The 23300-nt window shown below is 41.0% G+C and overlaps 1 protein-coding gene and 1 non-coding gene across 11 annotated transcripts in view; both read right to left on the bottom strand.

Annotated features, from left to right (window-relative positions):
• The window catches only part of kmt2ca (lysine (K)-specific methyltransferase 2Ca), a 424137-nt gene that overhangs the window by 130864 nt on the left and 269973 nt on the right, over window positions 1-23300 (bottom strand). For all 10 annotated transcript variants that reach the window (XM_068008355.1, XM_068008384.1, XM_068008402.1 and 7 more), the window contains 7 exons: window positions 20966-21130; window positions 12454-12563; window positions 12168-12236; window positions 9616-9834; window positions 6898-7032; window positions 2407-2526; window positions 1602-1732 (listed from right to left, as the gene is read on the bottom strand). In XM_068008355.1, the coding sequence (XP_067864456.1) occupies window positions 1602-1732; window positions 2407-2526; window positions 6898-7032; window positions 9616-9834; window positions 12168-12236; window positions 12454-12563; window positions 20966-21130 (949 nt within the window). The remainder of the gene's footprint in view (window positions 1-1601; window positions 1733-2406; window positions 2527-6897; window positions 7033-9615; window positions 9835-12167; window positions 12237-12453; window positions 12564-20965; window positions 21131-23300) is intronic.
• On the bottom strand, window positions 2889-2970 carry trnal-aag (transfer RNA leucine (anticodon AAG)). The gene has a single exon. It is a non-coding gene; the product is annotated as a tRNA-Leu (tRNA).

The following is a 23300-nucleotide window of genomic DNA, read 5'->3' as shown; positions in this document are numbered from 1 at the left end:
GCCTTGCCAGAGAATGAATTTGAAAAAAACAGAAGTGACCTTCACACCCATGAGAATAGCAGTACAAGTTGCCTGCAGGTCCGGAGGCAACATAGCTGTGTGACAGCCTCCTTTGTGAAAAGGAAGCGCAAAGGGCAGGTCTCTCCGACATGTCCAGGAAACAACTGCCTAAACTGCCGAAAGTGGGGTGTGGCATAAGGATGACTACGTTGGAAACAAGAGATGTATTCGCACCTGCCTTTCTTGTCCTCTCAATAACTGGGACACGAGTAGGCCATTCAGCCCCTTGAGCCTGTTCCACCATTCAATTAGATTGTGGCTGATCTATATCTTAACTCCATCTACCCGCCTTGGTTTCGTAACCCGTAATACCCTTGCCTGACTTTTCAATTCACATTCAGCCCAATAAATCACCACTAGGGGCGCGTCATCGCATCAGGCCTGCAGCATCGGCATCAAGCACTACTAAGTGAGATCAAAAATATATAGCAATCTGCAGAGTAAAGCTTCTATTCTGCAAGAATGGACAACTCCAACCTCTGAAGAATCCACCTTACTGCACCAGTATGGCTTTTTCCCCCTCCCTTCAAACCAGGCATTCTTACAGTCTTTCTGATCAAGAAAGAGCAATTTGCTGCCAATTTGTGTTTAGTTCCGAGCACTTGTGGCTCTGTAACTACTAGAAAATTGGGTTGCAACTATCTAAGCTTATATCTTGGAGGACCCTTGCAACAAATTAGGGGAGCTTTGTTCCATCAGTCTAAAGTGAATTCAAACCCAGAACCCAGAGGTAACAAACAGTCTGTTAACTCACCATGTTACTCTCTTCCCCTCAATCCGACATTTTATAATCCAAATTTCTGCAGAAACCACAAATTATGTTCTTCCCGGCGTAAATGTTACATACAACCAACCTGTAGTTCTTTTAAAGTCATGGACTGTGTCCTATGTGTCTTTCCAGCTGAATTTGCATTGCGCCTTATTCTTTACTAATTTCAGCTTCTTTGTCTCTTAGCAATCATTCTTAAGGACAATCACAAAATTTCTCTCCTTATGTTTTACTAACATAATCTTACTCTCTCTTTACCAATGCCTTCACTTGCTTTTTCTTCTAACCTCACTGGTTCAAAGCTCTTGTGAGAATGATGATATTAAATACAATTTCAATTCTGGAAATATGTTTTTAGGGTACAGGATGATATTTTTAAAAAGAAATGCATTTATCAATAGAGGTAGAGTGTGGTACAGGCAGTAAAGTCCCTGCATCCCAACTACAACCTATCACAATTAAGACCTTTGATAGCACTCAGAAGAAATTAGTTAGGCTTTGGCTAGGTCACTGTATGAAGCCCCTTCCTATGGTAGGATGCTCCATCATGGAAGCAGCAAAACAAAGCAGCAAAATTCACTTGCCTTCACAGAAACCCTGTTTCTTTGCAGCCAATCATACATACATATATATATATATACTAACAATGATGAGCACATAGTAAAGTCCACTCTCCAAATGCTCTCAAGAACAAATTTAAATTTTGCCTTGAAAATACGCTCCATACATAGAGCGCAAATTCGGTAAGGCACCACTTGCTGAGTAACAATACCTGCAGATATGCTGGAAAAATCTCTTCCAATTTGTTCTTCCTTTTCCTGTATCTTTTTTTCATTTTCTCTACAATCTCAGGGACAGCAGCTGCCTCATCAACAGGCACCTCTGGTAGTAGCTCAACCCAACCTATTACAAACAAAGCAAAGGAATCTGTTAACTGCTTCCTTTCTAGTTTAATTTTGGGTGATCTGAAGTCTATCTGTAAGGCAAATGAAAGTCTCAACTTGAGCACCGTTAGAACTGCATATGCAGAATGCACTCATTATGTGTGACACAGTAATCCTGTGGCTTCTAAATAAAATCGGAAGTTTAATGCTTAACTGGTACTCTGGTATATCATGTGATGCCTCTATTTAGAGTGTTTTCTTCTCAATTTATTCACGTTAAGAAACTTAACTGTGTACATATGACCTTCCTATACCATGATTCAGCATGCAGGATATGGATTATCCCTTCAGATGTGTACTAACAGAGGCTTGACAATTCTTGTTCACATTGTTTAGAAGAGCCCCAAGGCTCTCAATTTCTGGTCAGAGGTGTTTCGTGCATTAAAGGTGTGATGCAATGATTCATTGGGACTCATTGGTACCTGCCATAAAATATGTTGGATGGCCATACTGTTTATTGCTTGTGAACAGTAATGTTATTTCCCATTTTGAATGCAACATTACAAGATAAGCTTCTCCAAAACACAGCAGCAAATTATTCTCAACATTTGGACGGACTTTTCTTTTTGCTGAGAATACGGAGATAGGATACTTCCTTAATACAGCTTTCTGTATCCATGATACATCACTTACCATCCTCCTTCACAGCCACCATTTCAGAGACTGAGCCAGTGGAGTTCTTCCTGGACTGCGAGCGCTTTGTCTTATTCTGTCCTGGTCGGCTCCTCTGGCGCACCATAAACCCGCCAATTCCTATCAGAGCAAGACAAGAAGTGAATGTAGCTAACAAGGCTCTGAACAAAAATTATTTAAGGTTATATTAGAGTTAAGAATCTCAAACCTATACCTGTAGAATGCAATTGTTTGGTGATGGATTAAATGTTTATGTTGTGATAGAGCTCACACTTCCATCCACTCCCTAAGGCCAAGACCTTTCAACAACTTATGCTTATAAAGTACAACATCCCAAACTTCACAGGAGGGACAGGGAGTCATAGAGTCATAGAGTCATGGAGTTATACAGCACGGATAGAGGCCCTTCGGCCCATCGTGTCCGCGCCGGCCATCAGCCCTGTCTACTCTAATCCCATAAAAATAACAAGCACTTTACACGCTGGCAGCGGTGGGATTCGAACCCACGCCCCCTAAGAGACTGGAGCCTTAATCCAGGGACTTAGACCGCTCGGCCACGCTACCACCTGGAGAGTGGAGAGAGAGAAATTCTGACACTGAGCAGGAATTGGGAGAAGAGTTCGGAGAGGAGACTAAAGGTGAGGTCGAAGACATAGGTTTTCAGGAAGTTTTGAAAGGTGGCAAAAGAAGTTAAGAGTATTCCAGAGAGCAAGGCCATAATGACTGAAGAGCCCGTCGCTGATCACGGAATGGAGGGTACAAGTTAGGACAAAGAAGTTGTTATGGCGGTAGAGTGGGGGAAAGACCAGAGGAATTTGTACATGAGAACAACATTTTGTAATTAATGTGCTGGAGGATCGGACGTCAGTGCCGCCTGGGATGGTGGACTAATGGGACTTAACACTGTTAAAATGTAATTCCGCCTGCCACGTTCTAAGTTGGGAGCTGTTACACCAAACAAAGCTCAAGCAATGTGAGACTAACTCCTGGAGGTAAACTTCTTCGCATTAGTGTGCTCAGCAGTCAGATCACGTCTTAATACCGAAGTACAGAACTCAGCTATTGCAGTTTTAGCAGGATATCCCAATTTCACCCAGTCCAGAATATTCTTTTCCTCCTCAATTTTCTCCACTCTTCCCCTGAAGGAGCTGAACGTTTTGCCCAGGTATGGTATATAGAGATCACTGATTATCTCACTCAAGTGTCTATTGTTAATACATGAGTCTCAATAATGAAATATGGCAGGCTATTTTACTGCAAAATGTATCACTATTGAGCTGGATCCCATCCTCACAATACACTACCAGCAGGGTCACTATATTGGGATTCCATCATCGTTGTGACTGAGAGCAGACAACTCAGGACAAAAAGCGACCTAGGAACTCCTGGTCTTCATGTCTGAGCTACTCAACGGATAAACTTATTGATTAACTGGGGTAATGGTCTTCCTCAATTTTAAAATTCAAGTTGGGTCCTCCAAGTTGTTTTGTTTCAGTACTGTATAATTTCTTCCTTGTAGTTATAATTTAGAGATAAAGGAAATTGGGAAATGTGTTTAATTTGTTTGCGTATTTCACAATCAAAGGGATGAACATTTTATTGTACTCTGACATAACTTAAATTATACACCATCAAAATGTTACGGTGTTGATCCATCAAATTGAGAAAAGAGTGGGGAAAAGGACAAGTGAAGCACATTTCTGACACAAGCTTCCTCACTTTAACTTTTTTGCTTTTGCTTTCAGAGCATAACTTAAAAGGCCTCCGGACTTTTTATTTATTGAACATAAACTTGTGCTGAATTTCTTTTTGTTTTAATTGTGCCAACATGGTCAATTCTTACAAAGTAGGGGCTTTTTGTTGCTATGGAAATTGTTAAGATTAAATTCATCATCTACATTTATATTGCACTCATGTAAAAGGACATATAACAGCACTTAGAACAGTGATGTGGACTAGCAAGTAGAAGGAGAGGGATTATGTGGGGAACATGGGACGAGGGGTGAGGGGGAGCCCCAAGGCATGGTCAGATATATAGGTTTCAAGAGGCTTTTGAAGGCAAGGAGAAAGATAGGAAGACAAAATGGTTTAGGGTCAGAATTTCAAAGGGCACAGATATACTTTCTGCAGACTCAGCCTGACAGTAGAGTGGAGCACAAACGTCAATCTGCAGTCAGAGAAGTGAGGGTGTTGGCAAGGACATGTGGTTGGAGAAGGATATTCGGAGATGGTGGAAGAAAGTGAAAACAAGGATCTTAAAGTTGATTTACTGGGGCATTGGGAGCCAGAGGAGCTTCACAAAGATAGGGCTTATGGTTGTGAGAGACAGAGAGGTTTGGATAAGTTGAAGTTTGTGAACAATAGAGGCAGGGAACCCAACAAGAAGAGCACAGGAGATATATAAAAAAAAATGAAAATATTACATTATTTAATTATTCATAGCTAATCAAAATGTCTTGATTTCGGATATTTCTCCCCGATGTGAGGTTGGGAAGCATACCTGAGTTACACTACCCTCCCCAATGTGAAAGCGACTGTATAATGACATTTGTAAACAATTTTACAACACCAAGTTATAGTCCAGCAATTTTATTTTAAATTCACAAGCTTTCGGAGATTTTCTCCTTCCTCAGGCAAATGTTTCAAGATCTCCTTGAAGCCTACGCATTTATACATATTGAACAATACATGGTGTTTACAGACTGCCCCTGCAACTGCCCGTTGCCAAGGCAATCACCGTGTTCAGACAGAGAGGTGTTACCTGCAGAACCCCCGAATACACATTCAACAAAAAAACAAACAGGGAAAAAAAACAGAGAAAAAAAAAACAGAGAGAGGCAGAAACATCCGGAAGGCAGAGAGAGCCAGCAAATGACCCATTATATTAAAAACAGATAACATTTGTTCGCTGGTGGGGTAACGTGTAGCGTGACATGAACCCAAGATCCCGGTTGAGGCCGTCCTCATGGACGGCCTCAAAAACAGATAACATTTGTTCGCTGGTGGGGTAACGCTACACGTTACCCCACCAGCGAACAAATGTTATCTGTTTTTAATATAATGGGTCATTTGCTGGCTCTCTCTGCCTTCCGGATGTTTCTGCCTCTCTCTGTGTTTTTTTTTTCTCTGTTTTTTTTCCCTGTTTGTTTTTTTGTTGAATGTGTATTCGGGGGTTCTGCAGGTAACACCTCTCTGTCTGAACACGGTGATTGCCTTGGCAACGGGCAGTTGCAGGGGCAGTCTGTAAACACCATGTATTGTTCAATATGTATAAATGCGTAGGCTTCAAGGAGATCTTGAAACATTTGCCTGAGGAAGGAGAAAATCTCCGAAAGCTTGTGAATTTAAAATAAAATTGCTGGACTATAACTTGGTGTTGTAAAATTGTTTACAATTGTCAACCCCAGTCCATCACCGGCATCTCCACATCATGTATAATGACATAACAGGGCTAACTTTTGTTGTAATGTTACTCGTTTCCCTACTCATCCTAGACTACACACTAAGCATTGTCGGTAGGGAACCTGAACTCCCAGGCCTGTACTGGTGCTGCTCTGGTTGAACTGCAAAGAAGCGTTCAACGCCACCCAGTATTTTCTCATCTAATTTTCAATGCTCAGTGGAGATGTTAATTGTCTTTGTTTGGCACCTCTGCACAGCAACATAATGAGATTGCAGTACACATCTCATTATTCTGTGGTCTAGTGTATTGATGCTCCAGTACACTAAGCCACACCAGGAGTAGGTCTCGAGAGAAAGAAGTTAATTGAGGATTAATATCACATTAGCAAGAATATACTTGTTTTGCGGCATTTGGTAATTAAAATGTCACCGCACATCAAAGTCTATAATTTAGACAGATGGGTGCAAGGTTAATGAGATAAAAGTAACGCGAAAATAACAGAATCGATCGGGATGGTTTCTGCGCTCAAGACAAAATTCTTGGAATGGATGAAAATGAACATTTAATTTTAACTAAAGCATAGCAGAATTTGGAGGACAGTAGTCAGGATATCACAAAGGAGTCAGTGAATGATATCATGACAAAATTACAGAGACAGGTGCAGACAGTAGATATGAAGTGGATTTGGATTCAGAGCCTAGCAGCAAAAATGGAAAATGGAGTGGGAGGCAACTAAAAAGAAAACGTGCAAGAGGAAAAGGAACTGCTGAAAACTCCCAACAGATCTCACTGTTGTCTGGCACTTGTTGAACTGCTTTTACATTTTAAATAAAACAGAGGGGGAGAAAGGGTGATTTATTATTCTCTAGTGCCTGCCAAGTATTTTAAAATGTTACAAAAGGTACTTTGGCTAAAACAAATTTTAAACATTTCTGTTGCAGTCAAGTATCAATTTACATCAAACATGTATTAAAAAATATAAACACAGGTCTCAAGTTAAACCACTCCAAGCACACACAGAAAATATTCTTTAATCTAGTTTTACTTCAGAGCCTGGTGGATATGTCTATTTTAATCAGATTCCTTACCAGGTCGGTATGGTTTCCTTTTTCTCTTCTTTAGGCTGTCAGACCCCTCAGCTCCCTTACAGTCATCATCTGCTGGTTCTCGCTCTGGACTAGTAAGTGTATCAGACTTTGCGTCACAGTCCATTAGATCAGCTACTGTAAATTTAAGGATGAAATGTTAAATGACTGTAGAATAGATAATCTTTACATCATTTTCACACAACATAGTTTTAAACTCCACCCCCCCCCCCCCAAAGATACAATCTTGGGCTCCCTCACATAGAAAATGAAACCCACCATACACACACAAAAAAAAACCCTCACACAAAATGGAACACTTCCAAAGTACAAAAATTCCAGGCCTCCTATACACAGAATTCAAGCTCACTTCCCCTTCTCCCCTACTCTCCCCCCTGCCCTCCTTTTCCTCCATCCCCCCTGCGAGAGAAAGTGATGTCAGATTACCTCCCAATGAAGCAGTCTTCATTAGTTCACACTCGACATGTAAGTATGAATTAATCATCTCATGGAGGAAAATCACCTACAATAGTGTCTTTAAGATATCTGTGCCCTGCACAAGTCAGGGTAACTTCTTCCCATTGCTGTTTATAAGGCTTAAGGGAGCTAACTTTATTTGCTCACAGGAGGCAGCACTGAGGCTCTAAGTGAGATTTCTCCAGTGCATTGAGATTGTAAACCTGTTTCTGGATGAGTTTATGATTTTGTTAACAGCCCATCAAGGAAATCATCCCCTGGCAAAACCACTGAACAAAATATGGTGAACAGACAGAGTTTGGGGAGTGGGGGAGAAAGGCTGTGGGCTGCAGAAAATTACACAGATCGGGAGGAGACGAGGTCATGAAGTGGTTCAAACATGAGGATGAGGACTTTAAATTTGACGCTTTAAGAGACTTGGAGTCAAATATAGGTCAGTGAGGACAGGGGCAGGGGCTATGGGCAGATTAGGAGGAGAGCACAGTTCTGTCACCAGACCTCTCTTCCTTAGGCACTGCTGACAACTTAGCCTGCAAATTTGTTCACCACCAGCCAAGCTGCTTGGAAATTGGACTATCTTATACAGTGTTATATGGAAGATTCCAAAGTCCCTGCTAGTTCTGTGATTAAAGCCATGCTCAGCTGAGATTTGATGATCCAGTCAACCTGAAGCACCGCTTATTCTTGAGCCAACTGACTGTCATATGAGGAAGGGCACAGGTGGGGGTGGAGATGGAAGGAAAAGAAGAGCGGGGTGGATGGAGGAAAAGGAGGACGGGGGAGAGTAGGGAAGGGGAAGGGAGCTTGGATTCTGTGAATAGGGGGTCTGGAACTTTTGTGCGAGGGTTCTTTTTTGTGTGTATGGTGGGTTTAATTTTATATATGAGGGAATCCCAAAAGTTTTGTTGTGGAGATGCCGGTGATGGACTGGGGTGGACAAATGTAAGGACTTGCACAACACCAGGTTACAGTCCAACAGTTTTATTTTAAATCACAAGCTTTCGGAGCTTACTTCCTTCGTCAGGTGAGTGAAGGGATTCTAAAAACGATTCACTCACCTGATGAAGGAGGTAAGCTCCGAAAGCTTGTGATTCAAAATAAAACTGTTGGACTATAACCTGGTGTTGTGCAAGTCCTTACAAAAGTTTTGTGCCACATGGATTGGAGAATCACAAAACTAATTTCTCTCAGGACTAATTAGTTATGAGTTCACAGCAATTTGGACCCAACTTGTGTAGACATGATTTCCCAATTTTGTTTAACCAAATTATTTTACATTTAAATTGGGCTGTGGTTTCATTATGTTACTAAAAGCTACTAATTTCTCACACACACACAGAATTTGTGCAGTGCTCAGGTAAAATTTATAAACCTAGAACAGGTTTAATATGGCACTGTAGATTTAGCATTCAAGCAGACAGCAATCAGGTCTTAATTACAACATTTATTATTTTCTATGCTGGACTTTAAAAAACAAAGGGGGAAGAAAGAAAGAGGGGGGAGAGAGAGAGAGAAAAAAGAGGGGGGGGGGGAAGAGAGAGAGAGAAAAAAAAGGTGGGGAAGATAATTTTGAGGAAAAACAAGGAATAACTTCATATAAACTGCACTTGGCTACAAGTGTAGCAAACAACTGAATACAATTAATTGATTTTGAGCAATCTAATTTTGTGTGAAGCATAGAAAAGAGAGGAGCCCTAATCCCTAGAAGCCATCTTCATAGGGACCTCAGGAGAACTGAGACCTGAATAACAGAAATGGCATTAACTAGGTTTATGCTGGGAGTTATTAAGATTAGGATTAACAATTTATTTATTCAATTTGTCTTTTCCTGTAAACGTGTGCACTTGAGTGTTTATGAAACCCACTAAAATGCAGTATCAATTAGTCTGCTCCCAACCAAGGAGGCTACAAACTGTAAATTTCCTTATAAATTGACCGAAGTTTCTGCAAATGAGTGTTAAGTAATTGCACTCTGAAAAGCTAGAAGTAGATAGACTAACGAGGCAGTGGTAAAGCCATGCTGGTGCAGTAAAGCATGAGATTGGTATTTCAATGCACTTGTCAGAGTCTCTGTTTTTTGAATTGCATGGGGCCATTATTGAGAATGTTTGAGGCATTTCCTCCATGCAGTCATCTCACTTGGACAAGCACATACACAAGTTATACGTAAAAATTCAAAAAGAAAATCTTTCTCTTCCCTTCACTTGAATAAGTGAATAATGGGCAACAGCCATAATACTGTACCTCTGCTATCATCCATATCTCCATCCATGTCTCTGGACTGTTCAAACTGGGGATCAGGTGGAGTTTGCAAAACAGCCACACTGTTCTGATTTATGATCTTTAGCTTCAACTTTGGCTTGGGTCGTTTCCGACGTGGTGGAGCAATACTGAGGCTTTGGAGTTGTGACATACCCAACTCAGTCAGGCAGACACCATCCTGCGTATATGTCCGTGTCGGTTCTGTTTTACGAGTAAAAACACAGGTTATACTGAATGATCTGTTAAGGATTTTCTTATCCAAATGAAATAGGAAATTCCTCCTGATCCAATTCTAAAACCTTCTGTAGGAGGCATTCAAAGAGCTGTTAGCTATTTTCTCCAATTTTTATACTTGCCATTCATATCCCCTCTTAACACAGCTGTGATGAGGCTAGCCAATTTACCACATGAGGAATCAGTCACAAGTCCATGATGTACCAGTTGCTAGTTTCAGTTAACATACCAATACATAAAAAAATGACAGTCAGATGAGAAAAGGTAATTCGGCCCATCAAAGCTCATTTCTTTAGTGCACTAACTCTCCCATCATGGCACTTAATTGTATTGGGAAAATCCTAATATTTTTGCTTCTATTATCTTGCTTGTTATATCATTCTAAAATTTAATTTTGAAGAACTTCTTCCTTACATTTGCTGAAAATTGACTTTTCACTCATTTACATTTATGTCCTCCACCTACTTTCTTGATGTGCTTTGAAGTAATATTCTAAGTTTACCACACCCACACCATTTAATATTTTATATACTTACATGAGGTTTCATCCTCTTCCGCCCCACTAACCGCCTTGTTTGCAGACTACAAAGCTTACGCTTCTTTAATCCCTGCTCAGCACTCGTCCCCTTTGCACTCAGGATCAGGTTTGCTGCTCTTTTTTTTGTACACTTTCAATTCTAAGTGTATATTTTTTGTGGCCTTCTACGTAAAACTGAACACAGTATTTGAAGTGTGGTCTAACCACTGCATTGCAAAGTCTTGGGATCTCTTCCGCAGACCTGTACTCCACTATTCTGGCAATATTTTGCAGCATTCTATTACTAGTTTTGTTTAAATTGTTTTGCCACATTGTCCAGATAAGTCTACCATTACTTCCAGGTTTCTTTCTATACATCCCTATACCAACCCAAATCCATTTATTGTATATTTACGTTCCACATTTTTCAACCCATGGGGGATGCTTCATATTTTGTGTTAAATTTAATTTGCAATGTGCCTGCACAACTACACAAACATAAGCCTTCTGCTGCACCTTTTCCTCTGCCTTCAAGGTAAACCAGTTTACAGCTGGTTTCAGAATCAAAATGAACATAAATTAGATGCAGGAGTCCAAGTTCTGACCCAATAGGGCTCCATTCAACATCCCCCTCACTCAATGATTAAACTTCTCAGAAGTGCTCCCAGTCCAGTTTCCTAAGATGACTCTTCAAAATCTGCCTTTCTAAAGTTGAACGTTTCTATTGCAATCAATTTTTTTCTTCATCATAAGCCTAGCCTTAAACTCCACCCTATTGCGTTCATTGTTGCCAACATGTTCTCTTACTCTGCCTGCTCTATCATCTCCTGATGGTTACTTAACATGAGGGTCTGTAATGCCCCCGCTCCAATGAGTTTCTTGACCAATTGTTCCACATAACAATCCAATATTGCGGCTTTAATCAGGTTTCCGATCCTACTGCATCCTTTAAAGTTCTCTGAATCTATCCCTGGTAAACTGAAGTCATCCATAACAAGAATATCTGTTTCCCTTATTTGACTAGAAAGTTGCTTAGTCCCATCCATTCTCAGATGTCACAGTTAGTTTCCTATCAGTGTCAGTACTTAAACCATCATTCACCAGCCTCTGCTCCGGTACCACAGCATCGAGCTTCTGTTGCCTTTTCTACCGCCATCACTATTGCTTTTCCCTTTCTCGGTTTGCCGTTTACGGTTCCGTTGCCTATGTTTCATTTAAATCTTCCCCATATGCTTTATTTACTCTTTCTGCACGCATAGTGATACTGTTCTGCATCAGGCATCTAGCAAATAAGCTATTTTGCACGATCCATATTAAGTTTATTGCATGCTTAAGCCAAATTGTGACGCATGTTAAGTTTGAATCTTCAGAGAGCCCCTGATGGCTTTCTGACTAAATGTGGTACTGAGCCATTCATATCAGGAAGGGATCAGATCTGATCCCTGGTCTTTGCCTGATGTGAGTGACTTGTATCGGCAAACTAACCAGGGTAAAACCAGCTTAATTTCGTGATCACCATCCAGTGACACCTGCTATAAAGGGGCACGCGGATGTCAACTGAGGACAGGAATAAGCTCGGCTGTAATGCCACCATTGTCAAACGCCCACCAACACTCACCGTCGTGGCTCACAAATGAAGAATATCCACTTAGGTGAAGCACCAGATTGCTGCTGGTGCCTCGGGAACCATGCGAATCTGTGCCTTCACGACAGGAGGGGAGAAAATTGGAATGGGGTAGGAAAGGAGAGACTGAATCTTTGACTACCAAGTCTGGCAATTTACCTGGTTCCTTCATCTTTACAATTACTTGAGGTGTTACCAAAGACAAATCAGTCCCTTCTGAGGTAGTCACTGAGGCAAAAGAAATTAGAAACCTGTTAGAAAGTTTGAATCTTTGGGGATTCATTATTAAATTTTAACTGCAGTCACTTAGACTGAATTTAGCACATATCAAAAATGTAATAAGCTTTTGTTTATAAAGAACTAATTCATCATAGTTATGAGTTGTGATTTTAAGACTCTTAAAAAAAAATCTTTAAGCAAACTGATTTAACGTTTCAGCTTTTACCTGGAGTTGTCGTCGCATATTGCCTACATGTGAAGCAGTCATAGCCATTGTCTGCTGCAGTCTCTACTTCATCTTCTGTGTTTAGATTCTGGCAAATAGCATGAATCCACCTGAGAACATTGAGGTTCACAATTTATAATTTTTTTTTAAAAAAAAGAGCACTTTACAAAATGCATTTGTCTGGTGCCTTCAACACAGTAAATGTCCAAAGGGGTTGAACAGAGCAGAAATGGACACCAACATGCCACAATCCCCACACTCATTCCCCACCACTGCCAAAACAAAAACACACAACTTGAGTCAGTGGCATCGGCTTCTTTTTTCTCACTCCCTCCCCCAGTGGGAACCCATACTGGTGCAGGAGGAAGTTGGGGTGGCTGGCATTGGGGAGGTGAATGGCTGAGGGGGAGGTGAATGGCTGAGGGGGATGGATGGCAATGAGTGAGGGAAAGAGATGGCAATGAAGGAGAAAGAGAAGGGAGGTAAATGGATGGCAATGAAGGAGAGAGGGAAGGAGCAGAACCTGGGAATGGCACTTTAGGGTGAGGGGGGACACCAGGATAAATTGATTGTATTTGGGGAGGGGAGCGCCACATTAATGGAGTACGGACAAACTGCTGACACTAATTGGAGTAATAGAGGGTCAGCCTGAGCTTTGGGGGGAGGGGGAAGCAGAAGAGTGGCAGCATAAACTGAGTGTGGGAAAACAAGTGACAGCTTGAATTATCAAGGTCAGAGAAGAGTGCCAGGCTGAACTGACGGAGGGAGAGGAATGCCAGTATGAACTGGGAATGTTATGGGGCAGAGAATGTCTCTGTGGAAGGATGGGGATTTGGATGGGGCGCAGTCTCTGAACTAGGTCTGGAGAGGATAAAATGCCGCTGAACTGGGGTGGCAGGTTGGATGAAGCAATGTAAGCTTTGAGGAAGTGATAGCCTGGTTTATCTGTTAAAAATTCTCAATGCCATTTTGTTTTTTTTGAGAAATAGAAAAGTGCTTAAAATTAACCAAAATGCATAATTTTTATGTAAAAAAAAATCTTTTAGGGAAGCATGGCCCTGAACCAGTGTCAAAATGCACCCCCAATTGTGTGCCTTCAATATTTATGTATTTATGTTTCTCACCCCTCCCCCTACAGGTGAAGCAATGTTGCATACACCTACAGCATAAATTACAAAGCCATAAAACTACCTATTTTCACACATCAATGGTTCATAATTAGGGTAATTCTTCAGGCGTCAGCCATTTGAGCTGTGTCAGCTTTTGCTTAGTTTTTTTTTAAGTAGGCATGTATTCGATTGAGGAGTACGAGAGCAATATATAACATTTTCTAAATGTTGGGACCCATCAGATAGGCTCCAATAGTCTGTTCCAGTCCTACAGATTCCCTTACTGTTCAATTCAAACTGGGTTACCACAGCTCTATGTTTCAAGGATGAATTACAAGTTGGGACAGGACTGGTTATCTTAATGAAAATTCAGAATGCAATTTTCTTTGCTTTCCTATTCACGAGTGATTTTCTTTACATACAGGAACAATGAAATTAGCATTTTAAGTGTTACCTTACAATTATCACGTTCACAAACAACATTGAATAGGTTTTAACACATTGCCCCCCTCCCCCCACATGCAGCAGTGGTTTTATTTGATGTTTTTCCAACTTCTAATTTAGTGGAAAGTTTAAAAGAAAAGGGGAAAAACAAACCCGAGTATGTTCGGGCTGGCTGTTGCCAAAACCACAATTTATTTGTTGAAAGTACAAGCAATTGGAGTTTAAACAGTTAAAAAGTAAGTTGTCGGCCTTTGTTGCATCCTTAAGACATCAATTAATCCAAATGAATGAACAGGAGTGCACCAGCTGTAACTGAAGACTGTCAGTCTGATGAAAGAGGAAACTATAGACGAGGATCTTTCAATTAAACTGGTGCCCTCAATTTAAGTAATAATAGACACCTGCTTCCACTGTACTGGAGAACTGAAAACAGGCAAATGAAACTGAAAGATGAACCTGTAGGTCAATTGGCCTACTATCTTTAAATTCTAGAAGCCAATGTAATTTAATATAATTATTTAGTCACCATTTCTGCCACAATCTGACCCATTAGTTTGTTTTTCTGGTCCTTCCAGATTGCAAAAATCACTGTCCAGCACAAGTAGTAGGTGACCTCTGCATTGGCACTGCTTTTATCATTCAGTGCAGTTATTGGAATATATAAATCCAAAGTTTAGTCAAGCTTCACTCTACCACAAATGCATTCACTTAGAAATTATTACTGCTAAATTACAGAAATCAATTTTTTTTTTTAAAAAGCAGAAAATGTTGGAAATACCAGCAGGTCAGTGTCTGCAAGGAGAGAAGAACAGTTATGATGTCCTGATGAAGAGTTTACACACTTTGGGGTTGAGATTCCGCTTGTTACATCAGTGCAATCTGGGCAGAATCGGCCGATCCAGCACAAAAGATCGGGGAATTTTAATCGTAAGAGAGTTATGATTCAATTTGCCTAAATCAGACCCCACCCCCAAAATATGCCACGTCCCCAGGTCGAAATTGCGAGATTCTGCCGGTTCGGGAAGCCTCTTCAAATTGCAATCATTTTCTGAGACACACAGGCACTAGTGGATATGTTTTAAAAGCTTTTCATACCAAAAAATACCTAATTTACTAAGAAACTGTCTAGTGTACACCAATGAAACCATTAAATGGTTCTTTTCTTTTTTCATTCATGGGATGTCAGCGTCACTGGCAAGGCCAGCATTTATTGCCCATCCCTAATTGCCCTTGTGGTGGTGGTGGTGAGCCACCTTCTTGAACTGTTGCAGTCCGGGTGGTGAAGATACTCCCACAGTGCTGTTAGGTAGGGAGTTCAGGGTTTTGACCCAGTGACGATAAAGGAACAGCGATATATTTCCAAGTCAGGATGGTGACTTGGATGGGAACATGCAGGTGGTGGTGTCCCCATGCGCCTGTTGCCCTTGTCCTTCTAGGTGGTAGAGGTCGCAGGTTTGGGAGGTGCTAACATACGAACGTACGAATTAAGAGCAGGAGGAGGCCATTCGACCCCTCTAGCCTGCTCTGCCATTTGATAAGATCATGGCTGATCTGATTGTGACCTCAACCCTACTTTCCCGTCTACCTACGATAACCTTTGTCTCCCTTGTTAATCAGGAATCTATCTAACTCAGCCTTAAAAACATTCAATGACCCTGCCTCCACTGCTCTCTGGGGAAGGAAGTTCCACATACGCACGACCCACAGAGAAAAAAATTTCTCCTCATCTCCGCCTTAAATGGGAGATCCTTTATTTTTAAACTGTGGCCCCTAGTTCTAGTCTCTCCCACAAGGGGAAACATCCAGTCAGCATCTACCCCTTCGAGTCCCCGCAGGATCTTGTGTTTCAATAAGATCACCTCTCATTTTTCTGAACTCCAGTGTATACAGGCCCAACTTGTCCAACCTTTCCTCATAAGATAACCCCCTCATCCCACAAATTAGTCGAGTGAACCTTCTCTGAACCACCTCTAAAGCAATTATGTCCTTTCTTAAATAAGGAGATCAAAACTGCACACAGTATTCTAGATGTGGTCTCACGAATGGCCTGTACAACTGTAGCAAAACATCCATTTTATATTCCATTCCCCTTGCAATAAATGACAACATTCCATTTGCCTTCCTAATCACTTGCTGTACCTGCATACTTACTTTTTGTGATTCATGTACTCGGACACCCAGATCCCTCTGTACCTCAGAGTTCTGCAATCTCTCTCCATTTAAATAATATTCTGCTTTTCTATTCCTCCTGCCAAAGTGCACAAGTTCACATTTTCCCACATTATACTCCATCTGCCAAATTTTTGTCCACTCACTTAAGCTACCTATATCCCTTTGCAGACTCCTTGTGTCTTCTTCACAACTTACTTTCCTACCTACCTTTGTGTCATCAGCAAATTTAGCAAACATACATTCAGTCCCTTCATCTAAGTCATTGATATAGATTGTAAATAGTTGAGGCCCAAGCATTGATTCCTGTGGTACTCCACTCGTTACATCTTGCAACCTGAAAATGACCCATTTATGCCTACTCTCTGTTTCCTGTTAGCTAACCAATCCTTTATCCATGCTAATATGTTACCCCCTACACCATGAGCTCTTATTTTGTGTAGCAGCCTTTGATGTGGCACCTTGTTAAAAGCCTTCTGGAAATCCAAGTACACCACATCCACAGGATCCCCTTTATCCACATTGCTGGTTACTTCCTCAAAGAACTCTAATAAATTAGTCAAACACGATTTCCCTTTCACAAAGCTGTGTTGACTCTGCCTTATTGCATTGAGATTTACTAAGTGCCCTGCTATAACCTCCTTAATAACAGATTCAAGCATTTTCCCTATGACAGATGTTAAGCGAACTGGCTTGTAGTTTCCTGCCTTCTGTCTCCCTCCTTTCTTGAATAGAGGAGTTACATTCGCTATTTTCCAATCTGATGAGACCCTTCCAGAATCTAAGGAATTTTGGAAAATTAATACCAATGCATCTACTATCTCTGCAGCCACTTCTTTTAAGACCCTAGGATAAAGTCAGTCAGGACCTGGAGACTTGTCAGCTTTTAGTTCTAATAATTTTTTCAGAACCCTTTCCCTGGCGATTGTAAATGTTTTAAGTTTCTCCCTCCCTTTCAACTCTTAGTTGATTCACAATTATTTCTGGCATGTTATTTGTACCCTCTACAGTGAAGACGGATGCAAACTATCTGTTCAATTCATCCACCTTTTCCTTATTCTCCACTATTAATTCACCAGACTCACTCTCTAGATGACCAACGCTCACTTTACTTATTCTTATCCTTTTTAAATACCTGTAGAAACTCTCACTATCTGGAATGTATCTTTGCTGAGTGTTTTGAAATATCTCATTAAATGTCTGCCACTGCATCGCTACTGACCTATCCCTTAACCTAATTTCCCAGTTCACTTTAGCCAGCTCTGTCTTCATGCCCTCATAATTGCCCTTACTTAAGTTTAAAACACCAGTCTTAGACTTACTCTTCTCTCCCTCAAACTGAATGTGAAATTCAATCATATTGCGATCACTGCTACCTAGAGGCTCCTTTACAATGAGGTCATTAATCAATCCTGTCTCATTACACATTACCAGATCTAGAATAGCCTGCTCTCTGGTTGGCTCAAGAACGTGCTGCTCTAAGAAACTGTCCCGAAAGCATTCTGTGAACTCATCTTCCAGGCTACCGTTGCCAATCAGATTCTTCCAATCTATATGTAGATTAAAATCACCCATGATTATCGCTGTTGCTTTCTCGCAAGCCCTTGTTATTTTTTCCTGTATATCCTGACCGACAGTGTGATTACTGTTAGGGGGTCTATAAACTACTCCCACAAGTGACTTCTTGTCTTTACTATTTCTATCGCTACACATCTTGGTCTTTAGAACGAAGGTAATTTCTTTCTATTATACTCATGTCATCCTTAATTAACAGAGCTACCCCTCCGCCTTTTCCTAGCTTCCTGTCCTTCCGAAATATCAAGTACCCTTGAATATTCAGGTTCCAGCCTTTGTCATCTTGCAGCCATGTCCGTGTAATGGCAATCAGATCGTACCTATTTATTTCTATTTGAGCTGTCAATTCAGCCATTTTGTTACGAATGCTACACGCATTCAGATACTGCTGTTGAAGAAGTCTTAAAGAGTTGTTGTAGTGCATCTTGTAGATGGTACACGCTGTAGCTATGGTGCGCTGGTGGTGGAGGGAGTGAATGTTTAAGGTGATGGATGGGGTGCCAATCAAGTGGGCTGCTTTGTCCTGGATGGCGTTGAGCTTCTTGAGTGTTGTTGGAGCTGCACTCATCCAGGCAAGTGGAGAGTATTCCATCACACTCCTGACTTGTGCCTTGTAGATGGTGGAAAGGCTTTGGGGAATGAAGAGGTGAGTCACATTGCCACAGGATACCCAGCCTCTGACCTGCTCTTGTAGCCACAGTATTTATGTGGCTGGTCCAGTTAAGTTTCTGGTCATTGGTGACCCCCAGGATGTTGATGGTGGGGGATTTGGCGATGGTAATGCCGTTGAACGTCAAGGAGGGGTGGTCATTGCCTGGCACGAATGTCACTTATTAGCCCAAGTCTGGATGTTGTCCAGGTCTTGCTGCATGTGGACATGGTCGGCTTAATTATCTGAGGGGTCTTGAATGGAACAAAACACTGTACAATCATCAATGAACAGCCCCATTTCTGATCCTATGATGAAGGGAAGGCCATTGATGAAGCAGCTGGTTGGGCCTACAACACTGCCCTATCAGTATAATATTTTTTAAAAAGTCATTTTCAGCGATTTAAAATCAGGTAACCAACAATTTTCAGCAGTATTAATAAAGCTGCAACTCAAATATATCAAGGAATACTTTTTAATGGAAAGGGAAAAAAAATAGAAACAATTACATTCTATTACGTTGCCCAATTGTGTTGGTTCATGGAAGATTTTATATAGGAACAGGAGTAGGCCATTCAGCCCCTCGTGCCTGCTCCGCCATTTGAAAAGATCATGGCTGATCTGTGATCTAACTCCATATACCTGCCTTTGGTCCATATCCCTTAATACCTTTGGTTGCCAAAAAGCTATATCTATCTCAGATTTAAATTTAGCAATTGAGCTAGTATCAATTGCCGTTTGCGGAAGAGAGTTCCAAACTTTTACAACCCCGTGCTTAGAAATGTTTTCTAATCTCGCTCCTGAAAGGTCTGGCTCTAATTTTTAGACTGTGCCCCCTACTCCTAGAATCCCTAACCAGCAGAATTAGTTTCTCTCTATCCACCCTATCTGTTCCCCTTAATATCTTATAAACTTCGATCAGATCACCCCTTAACCTTCGAAACTCCAGAGAATACAACCCCAATTTGTGTAATCTCTCCTCGTAACTTAACCCTTGAAGTTCGGGTTTCATTCTGGTAAACCTACGCTGCACTCCCTCCAAGGCCAATATGTCCTTCCGAAGGTGCGGTGCCCAGAACTGCTCACAGTACTCCAGGTGCGGTCTAACCAGGGTTTTGTATAGCTGCAGCATAACTTCTGCCCCCTTGTACTCCAGTCCTCTAGATATAAAGGCCAGCATTCCATTAGCCTTATTGATTATTTTCTGTACCTGTTCATGACACTTCAATGATCTATGTACCTGAACCCCTAAGTCCCTTTGGACATCCACTGTTTTCAACTTTTTACCATTTAGAAAGTACCCTGTTTTATCCTTTTTTCATTCAAAGTGGATGACCTCACACTTGTCGACATTGAATTCCATTTGCCACAATTTTGCCCATTCACCTAATCTATCAATATCGCTTTGTAATTTTATGTTTTCATCTACACTGCTTACAATGCCACCAATCTTTGTGTCATCAGCAAACTTAGATATGAGACTTTCTATGCCTTCATCTAAGTCGTTAATAAATATTGTGAATAATTGAGGCCCCAAGACAGATCCCTGCGGGACTCCACTAGTCACATGCTGCCAATGTGAGTACCTACCCTTTATCCCTACTCTGTCGCCTTTCACTCAGCCAACATCCTAACCAAATCCGTACTTTTCCCTCGATTCCATGGGCTTCTATCTTAGCTAATAGTCTCTTATGTGGGACCTTATCAAATGCCTTCTGGAAGTCCATATAAATAACATCCATTGACATTCCCCTGCCCACTACTTTAGTCACCTCTTCAAAAAATTCAATCAGGTTTGTCAGGCAAGACCTACCTTTCACAAATCCATGCTGGCTCTCTCTGATTAACTGAAAATTCGAGGTGTTCAGTCACCCTATCCTTAATTATAGACTCCAGCATTTTCCCCACAACAGATGTTAGGCTAACTGGTCTATAATTCCCTGGTTTCCCTCTCTCTCCTTTCTTAAAAAGCGGAGTGACATGTGCAATTTTCCAATCTAGAGGGACAGTTCCTGAATCTAGAGAATTTTTGAAAGATTATAGTTTTATATTTGTAGTTATGCAAATAAATTTTAGCAGAAACTTGAAGCGTAACCTAACCAGCACAATTTCAAGTGTATTTGGGACGCAATTTCCCAAAATGTTATAATATGCCCTCTCTCTTTACAGATGCTGATTGACCAGCTGTTTATTTCTAGCATTTTGTGTTTTTATTTCAGATTTCCAGTAATTGCAGTTTTTTCTTTTATTTTGTAGTTCTTTTTTCTATATTGGTTTTTATTCTATCATTTTCAGAAAGAGAAATATTTTATATATCAGGTTCTGACAAGGCATGTCATAACACTTTTAATGAGGCATGTGTCCTGCTTAGCCCAATTGTCTTGTTCAATTGACACTAAGATAGAGTAATGCACATTTCTACACTAGACTTTTGACAGCATTCTTGTTTAATGATATATGTAGTTTATGATGCATGTAATTATAGTTATGTACTCATTATAATTCATTGGTCTCAGTCTTCCGCTTCAGACAGTCCGTATGCTGAGAATATATTGGATGCACCCACCTGTCACACTGCCGGCATTGTATGATAAGCTCCTCCTCCCTGTAGTTCTTATTGCAGACTGGGCAGACGGCCAAGCTGGCACAAGGAGCACACTGCGCATAATTGTTTTGCCATTCACACTTGAAACCGGGTGAGGTTGCCCCACACTGCATGCAACAAACACACCTACAAAACAAAGAGAAGCCTGATTGCATCACAAAAACGTGGCTCGACCTCAATGGACATATCTTGACAATGCTCCAAAGTTTGAGGATTGAATGCTAAATAAAATTGCAATACCAAAAGGGCAGATCTCCCAGCCACAGCAACAAATTATTTTGTATATGCAATGCCAGGTCAAAGATTCACATTTCAGAGAAATGACTTCAGACTCTAATAACGAATGATACTTCATCTTTGAAAAGCTGTTTAAAAGGAAATATTCAAACATCCTAAACTTGTAATCTGCAACATAAATAGCAACCATACTGCATCCAGCTACGCTGAACGCAAAGTATAAAGGAACACTGAAGGTCGTTAATTCAGTTTTTTTTTTAAACACACATTAATTTTACCGCAGGACATAGAGAACACAACAGAAAACAAGTGGGGTATGAGCCTGACCAAAGCTAACTTGTTACATCAGAGGATACATTATGAAAACCTATCCAATATGATTTTATATCCTAAGGATATAAAATCATATTGGATAGGTTTTCATAATGTATCCTCTGAGTTTCACATAAATTGAAAGACATAACAGTTTAACCCCGCTAATGAAAAAATATTTCTATTTCTGGTTATATAATGCCAGCCCAGAAATCTTCAAAGAAATTCAAATTAGACACATTATAAACTGTCCATTTTCAGCATATCTTCATTTTTAATATTTTCAAATATTTTGCATGACCTTAATATTGCAGAGCATATTATTTCAAGCCCATTTAGCAGTGCAGCCTACTATGCATGCTGGCATTTGTTGCCCAATTACAAGCCCATGACCTAATAAACAGAAAGAAACAGCAAACACCCTGCAAAGTTCGAATACGAAAAGACATCATCAACTCCAAACTACATGAATCTCAAGACAGGTGCAAAAGGACTGGTGAAATTTAGTCAAAATCAGTTTCCAAAATTAGTCCCCAACTAACTCACTCTCTCTCCTCAAGGGTGGAATAATGTGCTATGTACAGATGTCATCATAAATTTGTTGAATTTGAAATTCATGATCAGGTACCAAAAGATCTGTCAAAGTGAAGCAATCCAACAGTTGAACCAGTAACCAAGAAAAGCTATGCTATCAAAAGGTTCCCAAACTTTTTTTGCTGAGGCCCACCCCCCCACCAACACTCCCATTGGAGACTCTTTCTATGAAACAGTATTTCTGCTGTCTTACACTTTTGGGTTTTAATATGAAGTCATATTATTAGAACTCATTGGCCATGAAATTCCTTTGTAAACAATTTTACAACACCAAGTTATAGTCCAGCAATTTTATTTTAAATTCACAAGCTTTCGGAGGCTTCCTCCTTCGTCAGGTGAACGATGTGGAAATGAAAACCTCGAAATGAAATCGCATTTATAATTCACAGAACAATGCTTGGCGAGTACAGACAGTTTTTTCAACTGCCCGTTGCCAAGGCAATCAGTGTGCAGACAGACAGGTGTTACCTGCCAGGTCTCACAGAATATACAAATCACCAAAAAAAAACAACAAACAAAAAAAGAGAGAGAGAGGTAGAAACATAGAAAAGACAGCAACTGACCCGTTATATTAAAAACAGATAACATTTGTTCGCTGGTGGGGTAACGTGTAGCGTGACATGAACCCAAGATCCACAGCAAAAAATCGCATAGACCTCCTCAGGAGACTAACACGGGACGCAACCAACAGAGTACCCTTTGTCGTCCAGTACTTCCCCGGAGCGGAGAAACTACGCCATGTTCTCCGCAGCCTTCAACATGTCATCAATGAGGACAAACACCTCGCTATGGCCATCCCCACACCTCCACTACTCGCCTTTAAACAGCCACCCAACCTCAAACAGACCATCGTTCGCAGCAAATTACCTAGCTTTCAAGAGAACAGCGTCCACGACACCACACAACCCTGCCACGGTAACCTCTGCAAGACATGCCAGATCATCGACACAGATACCACCATCACACGAGAGGACACCACCCACCAGGTGCATGGTTCATACTCCTGTGACTCGGCCAACGTTGTCTACCTCATACGTTGCAGGAAAGGATGCCCCAGAGCATGGTACATTGGCGAGACCATGCAGACGCTGCGACAACGGATGAACGGACACCGCGCAACAATCGCCAAACAGGAGGGTTCCCTCCCAGTCGG

The sequence above is a fragment of the Heptranchias perlo genome, chromosome 2, assembly GCF_035084215.1.
Source record: "Heptranchias perlo isolate sHepPer1 chromosome 2, sHepPer1.hap1, whole genome shotgun sequence".
Taxonomy (NCBI): domain Eukaryota; kingdom Metazoa; phylum Chordata; class Chondrichthyes; order Hexanchiformes; family Hexanchidae; genus Heptranchias; species Heptranchias perlo.
This window is presented reverse-complemented; position numbering and strand designations above follow the sequence as displayed.